At 40.5% G+C, this 8186-nt stretch overlaps 1 protein-coding gene across 1 annotated transcript; it reads left to right on the top strand.

Annotated features, from left to right (window-relative positions):
• Window positions 1-1117: 1117 nt before the first annotated feature.
• Window positions 1118-6817, top strand: cep57l1 (centrosomal protein 57, like 1). The gene is made up of 11 exons (XM_072678999.1): window positions 1118-1246; window positions 2070-2256; window positions 2875-3051; window positions 3137-3258; window positions 3706-3825; window positions 4154-4231; window positions 4331-4423; window positions 4559-4633; window positions 4725-4948; window positions 5141-5285; window positions 6063-6817. Exons 1-11 carry the CDS (start codon window positions 1226-1228, stop codon window positions 6306-6308), a joined length of 1488 nt encoding a protein of 495 aa, XP_072535100.1. The 5' UTR covers window positions 1118-1225; the 3' UTR covers window positions 6309-6817.
• Window positions 6818-8186: the final 1369 nt, after the last annotated feature.

Raw genomic sequence — 8186 nt, forward strand, 5'->3', positions numbered from 1 at the left:
ACTGGTTGACCAGCTTTGCCAGTGAACAACATGCCCTACACTGGTTTTAAGTCATTAAGATAATGCTGGACAACCAGCTTAATCAAGGCGGTCATGGTGGTGGACCACATTGGTCAAGTTAGCGCTTGGTCCACCACAATGGTGAAGCTGTTTGCTTTGGTAAAGCTGGTTATTTTGGTTGACCAAGCAAACCATAGCATGCTTGTGCTGGGCAGCAGCCAAGCCGGTCTACCAGCTTAACCAGCTTCTCAGTGTGGCAGTTCCAAGAAATGACAGGAGAGTAAAACAGGAGGACGTGAGTGGGTTTTTTGGCTCCATCTAGAGGACACATGTGCATACTGGACCCATTGCTGGACACTCTGCAGTTACAATGAGAGAAACCATAGAAGTTTGAATGCTTGCTTAAAATAAAATACATTGAAATACATTGATACAAAATGAAATTTAAAATAATATGAAGAGTAGAAAGTTCCTAAAACGTTCCTAAATTCAATTAACAATGTAAGTTCTTAAATATTGTATTTTTAAAAATATTTCATATACTTCATATTTTTCATGGTAGCCTTTTGTGCTGCAGATCTTTTTAATGTGTAGATTATTTAGTAAATATGTCTAAAATTGAGGAAAAACAGAATAACAAATAAACAAATCCTCGCTGAAAAAATAACTGGCATATTATCTGAAAGCATTTTGTTAAATGAATATAAATCAATAATTCTAGTAACTGAATTATGTTAAGTGATAATTTGATCATTTTAGAGGCTGAAAATATATTTACATTTTTTTCCTAATATCAATGGCTCTTTAATTTTATTTTTAAATAAAAGGTAAGAAAAAAAATGAATACAATAAATACAAATATAATTTATATTTATTATTATAATATAAAGGACTTTTGTGAAACCGGCCTCAGATCAAAAACGTCAAACGAATGAAACTCACCCTGTGTTATTAATGTAACGCTGTTTTCTTCCTTTTACTGTGTTGCTGTTTGTGATATTATAATAATATCATATCGGATATGTCTGAAACATGTCGCTAGAGGCTCTGCGAGCGCAGTAGTGTGAGCGCAGGCGGAGCTGCAGAGAGCGGCAGCAGAGGAGGGAAATTCAAAGCGGAGAAGCGGCCGCTGTCAGACTCAGCTGTTAGCTCTCTGTTTTTAGCGTAGCTAACTACTGTGTACTGCAGCCTGATCTACTGCTGACGACGTGTGTACTGGTCAACGATGGAGCATTTGCGAGATCTGGTAATGTTACACTGCGTAAATTCAGCTCTGGATGTGGAGGAGTTAGCTAGTTGAATTGGTGCGGTGTTGCCTAGCTAGCGTTCACAGCAGCGCTACGGTGGACACTCAGCCGGGTAGCTAGCGCTAGCTAACCTAGCTAGCTATAGCTAGAATCCAGCCTGACTAGCGATAAGAGCCACAAAAACACAGTGAGGCAGTGTTAACGCGAATTTAACAGTTTAGTTCAGTGCCTAAGCTAAAGTAAAGAATCTGCCGATCATTTACTAGTGCTACCGTACAACCAGTAGCTAACTACCCTACAGTTGTTGTTCCGAGCCGCTAGCTAGCTATAGCTAAGTTAGCACTGTTCCTGCATGACTCCTGAGTAACTAGCCATCTATAGATAGGTAGCTATCAGGTGCTACGTTGGACTGTAGTTGGTGATGTTGAAGGCTGAATGTGTAAGTGTATTAACTTTACTCATTTATCACAGAATGACCTTTTTGACCTTTCATATGAGGCTAATATTAGACTGAATGCTCTCAGTTGTTTACTTTTACGTTTATATATACACTGTAGCTATATAGCGCTATGTACTTCAGCTGCTAGCTAGCTAGCTTCCATCTTTTGTTGCACAGCCTCTTACCTGCAGTTACTTTGTGACCTGTTTATGTTTATTGTATGTATGTGCATATATATATATATATATATATATATATATATATATATATATATATATATATATATATATATATTTATTTTTTATTTTTTATTTTTTTATTTTATTATTTTTTTTTATTATTATTTTTTCTTTCATATTCTGATTCTTTTGCTCCCATTTTAGAGTTTGTGTCTAGACTCCCCTTCAAAACAAAGTTACGTTGGGAGCTTTTATAATCCTCCAGAGAAGCTGTCGCATCAGCTGTGCTCCACCACAGTGCCGCTACGACCGGACAAAGGCATCAAAGCTGTGCACCTGAAGAAAATCAATGCCCAGACGTATCAAGCAGTGCCTGAGGCTGGGAGCAGAGGTGAGGGACATCCCTGTGTTGATTTCCTTCGACTCTGCACAGCTGGTGACCATGCAGAGCGCTTATGTACAGTATGGCTTCTAGTTTTGTAAAAATCTATTATATAAACAATATAATGGTGCTGTTAAAAGTTATATAATTGTACATGGTTAGTTGTTTTTATGGTCTTGGGTTGAGTATCGGACCACTGCAGAAATCAGACTCGAGTTATATATTTGCTGTGACCTTAGTATGACCTGCAGTACAACCACACCGCACAAAAACAGTGAGGTAAACCAATTCAGTGGACATGTAAACAGCAAATACTAACATTTTGTCTAATGTACCCAAATGATGGCCATGCTTTTACATTACAGGATTAAATTACAGGTTTATACAATAGGAATAGGAATACAGTACCTTTAAAATTGGTCTTGTTCTGTAGGAACATTTGTGGTGTCCCTGCATGGTGAGTTATAATGCAATACAGAGAATTGTGTTTTTCAGAAGGTCCTCTTACCTTCTCTTAGGAGTATAAATAGTACTGTATCTGTTTTAAAGCTTCAAATGGTTATGATAATTCTTACTGTAAGCAGTGCGTGGTCCGTAGTAACTGGCAGATGCTTTTGTGTTGCGCAGCAGTGTTGACTGCGCTAAAGACGCTGCAGGAGAAGATGAGGCGACTGGAGCTGGAGCGATTGCAGGCAGAGAGGAATGTGGAGCAGTTCTCCCAGGCTGCCCACCGGTATGCCAGCTCTACTGCACAGACTGAACGGCAGCTTGGTGCTAGAGAGAAAGACTCTTCACAGAGGAAAGGTGACTGAGGTCCTGCTGTTGTAAAAATGAACATCCTTTGTGTCCCATTCCTCCACTAACACAACTTATTCTCTCTCTGCTACAGAGCTTGTGTCTCAGTTGCACTCAGCAGAAGCACGCTGCTCTCTGCTGGAGAAACAGCTGGACTACATGAGTAGGATGGTGGAGAGCGCAGAGAGGGAGAAGATCACCTCAGTTAACAAAGAGGTGAGTGCAGGGATCATAGAACTATAACGGGGAGGGAAGACTATTCCCCAAGGACCAACAGTGACTGTAGGGCCACCTATTCAGTAACCTGCTTAATTTGGTTAATTTATTATGCAAAAATGTGGGCACCCCCGGAGGGGTGGGGAGGGAAAGTAACAACCACTGATTTTTTTCTAATGTTAATGCTCAGTTAAAGAACACCCTGCCAACTGTTAAGCATGGTGGAGAATGTGTTGTATTTAGTGGGGTTGTACAATTACATGAATGCTTGAATAGTTTAGTTAGATGTTAAAAAGCTTTTTTACACTGGTTATTTTGGATATAATTTGAACTGGCTTAATCAGATATCAGTCAATTTAAGTAATTGATATATTTACAATTTAGATATTTTATTCTCTATTCTCCTACATTTTTATTCTCTATAAACCCCCCCTTTTATCTTTGTAGGAGAGTGTGCAGCAGAATGAGAGTTTACAAACTGATCTGCGGTTCCAAGATCAGCTGCAGAAACTAGACAGGCTGGAGAAAGAATACCATAAGCTCACCAATACACAGTCCGAAGCAGAGGTATGGATACATTCACTTCAAGCAAAAGTGTCATTCATTCAGAATCGATTAAATTGCCATTTGGACTGTTTACTGCAAATAGAAGACACAAATAATTAAGAACATTTGGTAGATGGCAACAATGTCTTGGCATGCAGTCTGGTGACAAGTGAGCAATCTAAGTAACAGAGTTCCCTTAGATCCAACAATTCAGCTTGCATGAATGTTTTTCTAGTTCTGTTTACCTTTACTGTACCTTTACCTTCACTGTGGATTTGATTGGGTACTAATAGTTTTCTCTCAAGTGCTTTGTACAAGTACAAGTAATCTACTTGTGTGTTCTTTTAAGAGGAAGATTGAGCTTTTGGAACGGAAGTTACTCAAAGAAGAACATGAACGCAAACTTGTGCAAGAGAAAGCAGAAGAGGTACAGACAAAAACAGTTACCCAGAGGATCAGCTTACTGTTGGCATGCTTGTTTACCCAATATCAGTGTTGTGTAAATGTTTGTGCTTTTTACCCGCAGTTACAGAGAGAACTGGAGGCTAATCTGGTCACCCTTTCAGCTGTTGAGACTAAACCGAAAAAGAAAAAGAGTAAAGACAAGGCCTTGAGTAAGGTAACAACTGCCTGTCCTAGGATGTACACTAGATGGCACTACATTCAAATAATATGGGTGTTATTGGAGAAATTTTATGAGCTGCTTCTTTTTCTTCATTCCGGTCCCGACAATCAACAACATTCATAATTTCAGAAATCAGTTAGAACGGAGGTCCCAGTTTCTCAGTGCCTTTCCAAAGCCAATCGCATGCCTTTCGTTGCCGGAACAGTAAGTACGGATTTTGATGGATTCATCTCCCATCCCCTTCCTCCACAGCTAGATGTTAATATTTACATTTGTCTGGTTCTCTTTGTTGCAGTCGACAAGCCCCAGTCACTCTGTTAATGCCAACGTTCAAAGTGTGCTGCACCTGATGAAGACCAGGCAGCCACGACTGTGTGAGAAGGTCCGTGCTCTGCAGAGCGGAACAGAACACCGCAGGAGCCTTCGCCAAGCCCCATCATCCAGTGATGGAGCTGCCGCTCTGGGCAGTTTGTCTGAACTGCTGCTAGCCTTACAGGATGAACTAGGCCGGATGAGCTTGTGGGTAACTGTGGGATGTAGGGGTTTAATCTTGCTTAATATGGGTAAAGGCATGTGAACATTTCATACAAAGATAGCACCAGTGTAAGCACTAATGATCCAATATTTGAGGGTATTTACGACTGATTTGAGAGCTGGCATCATGCTGTTTGGTACCACATTGATTCAGAACTGTGTGTCCGTATGTTACAGTGAGCATCAGGAACTGGTCAGGCAGATAGATGAGACTGATCAGTGTAAACTAAGGGACGATCTGGAGCGAGAGTTGGATTGCTTGGTTGGGAGGATGGAGGAGAAAGCGGCCCAAATTTGCAAACTACGCAAGCACCAGCAAACAGTGAGTACATGTTTGTGGTTGAACATCCATTTTAAAGCAAAGTAGGTCATTCTAATAATTGTAATTTAATTGTGTAATACGTATGAGGAATAGGGGTGTGACGGTACGTGTATTCAACAAGAACTGTCTAGTAACAGACATTATGGTTCGGTGCATGCAGTTGTAATGCAGAAGCAAATTTCACAAGTGCAAGTTCCAAGCTAAATCCTTAAGCTGTAAGCTGCTATCAAGTTAGCACCATGCCATGCTAAGCTTCCTATCAATTACATGACTACACTGACGAACCCCAGCAAAACCACTTCTGCCAGGAAAATAGCTTATGAATGGCTGTCCTGGCGTTAAACTAACTATTACTTCTGAAATATTTTTTGTCTTTTTGGGAGAGTTGGGCTTCAGCTTTTATTTCTTGAAAATTGTAAAATGAATAGAAGCACTCTTCCAAATGCAAAGTTTTATTTTTTATTATTCTAATAACTTAGGCTTTTGAGTTTTGTAGCCAATTGTGACTTACTACCCTACATAATATGACCTGATATGGAAGTTCATGCTCACTGCTTAATGCACTACAGGCTGTTCCTCTACTCTAAGGGAACTATTATACTAGGTGGAGCAAACTGTAACTGGCACTACTGCCTGTAAATTACCCACATAAAATTGGCACATTAGAGGGTTATGATAAACAACTCAGGGGCACATTAAGGGCTTTCATGATGTCTGTTTAATTAGGAATGCACTGATGGGCCACTGTAATAAAAGTCTGTGTGTGTGCATATCCAGGTCCAGAAGCTCTCTCAGAGTAGTCCAAAGCAGAAGCAGAGGCCCAGGCGTGCAGCCAGCGCGGATGGCCGTAATGTGGACAGAGGTATGAGCGGGGTCCGCGCTTTGCCTTCCTCACCCGTTAAAGCCTCGTCCTCCACAACACAGAGGCATCGTAAGGTCAGTCAGGAGCGCCTGCAGCTCCTCAGAGACACCCAGAAGCTACGCTCAAGTCTCCGCGAACAGGACATCAACTGGGAAACGTAGGCTCAGCCGTAGTGTAGGAACTGAGAAGAAAACTGGAATAGGACATGACCCTTACTGAGCTGTAGCTCTGAAAACGCGCGAAGAATGTTTAGCATGATTGTGGTATGAAGTGAATGTAGCAGCACCATGGTAAGACAAAAAGTAGGCTGTTGACTATGGGCTGAGATTTCTCAATGGTGCAACTCATTGGATTTTTTTCGTAAGCTTATGTCTTTCCAATGCATTGTTTTATCAAATTCTTTGTCGTCAGTGTTTTCTTTTTTTTATTATTGTGTTTTATTTTCATGCTCTGCGCAACCCTCAAGTGTATAAATATTAAGATATTTTAATAAAACCGTGTCCTGGGCATATTCAGTTGTTCATGTACTTAATTTGGGCTTTACATTTCTACTCCTGAAATAGTATAAATAGTTTGTGAGTGTAAAATGCCCAGATGTGGTTTTACATGGTCATTAAAGGCCTGTTATTTTGACTTGAGGGGGAAAAAAAACACAGATTTCCCTTTTATAGTGGGCTTGTTAAAGAAGAAAAAAGGAAAAACACTTTTTTTTATTGGCTAGTTTAATTCACTGTAACTACATATAGCTGCCTATAGTAGCGTAGAACTGTTTATATACTTGAATACAAATAAATACCAGATAGTGCTGCTCTCCTGTGTCCTCTCTGCTCAGTGTGAGATCAGCTAGCTGTGGAAATTCTAGCCAGTCGGCAGAGTTAGCTTGTAGCCTAGCACCCACTTGATTCACTGGCATTACTGTGGTGTATATGGAGCTCCCAGGTTTTCGGGCCTAGTGTTTTGGCACTCCCCCTGGCTTTCTCGTTCTGATACTTTGAGCAATGCTTTCTCTGCTCAGCACTTCGTTAACCTTTAGCCTTGAGTCTTAAGTATCTATTGCACCCAGCCTCGAAAGGTTTTTGCTAGTGAGCTGAATATATGTAATTTAAGGGTTAAATATAATGAGTCAAGACTTTTATTTTGGGGTTTTGGAATTGGTTTGTTTTCCAGCCATCCAAAGATTTTCCATTGTAGGTCATCTATAATGTCCCAGCCTTTTAATACAGTGAAGGTAACCTATATTGTTTACCTGCACTGTGTATCTTGTGCTTCAAGAAAATGCTGACATTTCGTACTGTCAGTGTCATACCAAAGTGCTAAAAAAAAAAGTGTCACACCCTGTGATAAACGGGAAACTCCACACCTTGCGCTGGAGCACTGTATGAGTCAACACTTCTGAGAAGGACTGAGATGATTAAACAACTTTTTAAAAATCTCCTTGTTAAAGAGGAGAATACATGTTGGGGGTCAAGGCCATCTCGTACAGAAGTGTTCCTCTTCTGGTCTATGTAAGGGAAAGAGAGTGTGTGTGTGTGTGTGTGTGTGTGTGTGTGTGTGTGTGTGTGTGTGTGTGTCAAGACCAGACAGAAGCAACAGCTGCTGTGGTGGTGACATATGGTGTTGTATGGCATATTCTTATAGCTGGAAAACCCCCAAAAGTCCAGAAGCTTAACTGAGTGGACACACAAATACAAATAGCACATCACCTTGTAACGTTAGCTCTAACAGCTTTAAACACGATGAAGGGGGAGGGCTGAAAGTGATCTCATTTACAGGTACTGTACAAAACAATCTCAAAAATGACACTTGAGTACAATGCTGAGGGCCCTGTTCACAGTGGTGGTGACAGATGCCAGACACCCAACAAGTTTATGGTCTCTAAAAGCTCTACCTAAGAAATATATTACATAAAATTCAAAATAATTAGCAAGACATTGTTTTATGGTGGTTTTGGGAGAAGAGTTTGAGCTTAAACATATGTTGGAATGGGAGCTGATCCAGCTGATCCTCCTTTATCTTACCCCCTTGTCTGTGGAATTGGA

Source organism: Salminus brasiliensis, chromosome 1, assembly GCF_030463535.1.
Source record: "Salminus brasiliensis chromosome 1, fSalBra1.hap2, whole genome shotgun sequence".
In the NCBI taxonomy this organism is placed as follows: domain Eukaryota; kingdom Metazoa; phylum Chordata; class Actinopteri; order Characiformes; family Bryconidae; genus Salminus; species Salminus brasiliensis.

Bases quoted from the DNA above. Each gene is read 5' to 3' on its own strand.
- cep57l1 (XM_072678999.1), top strand. From the start codon at position 1,226: ATGGAGCATTTGCGAGATCTG. The intron at 2,257-2,874 runs GTGAGGGACATC...TGTGTTGCGCAG, and splicing joins GCCTGAGGCTGGGAGCAGAG to CAGTGTTGACTGCGCTAAAG. The intron at 3,259-3,705 runs GTGAGTGCAGGG...TTATCTTTGTAG, and splicing joins TCACCTCAGTTAACAAAGAG to GAGAGTGTGCAGCAGAATGA.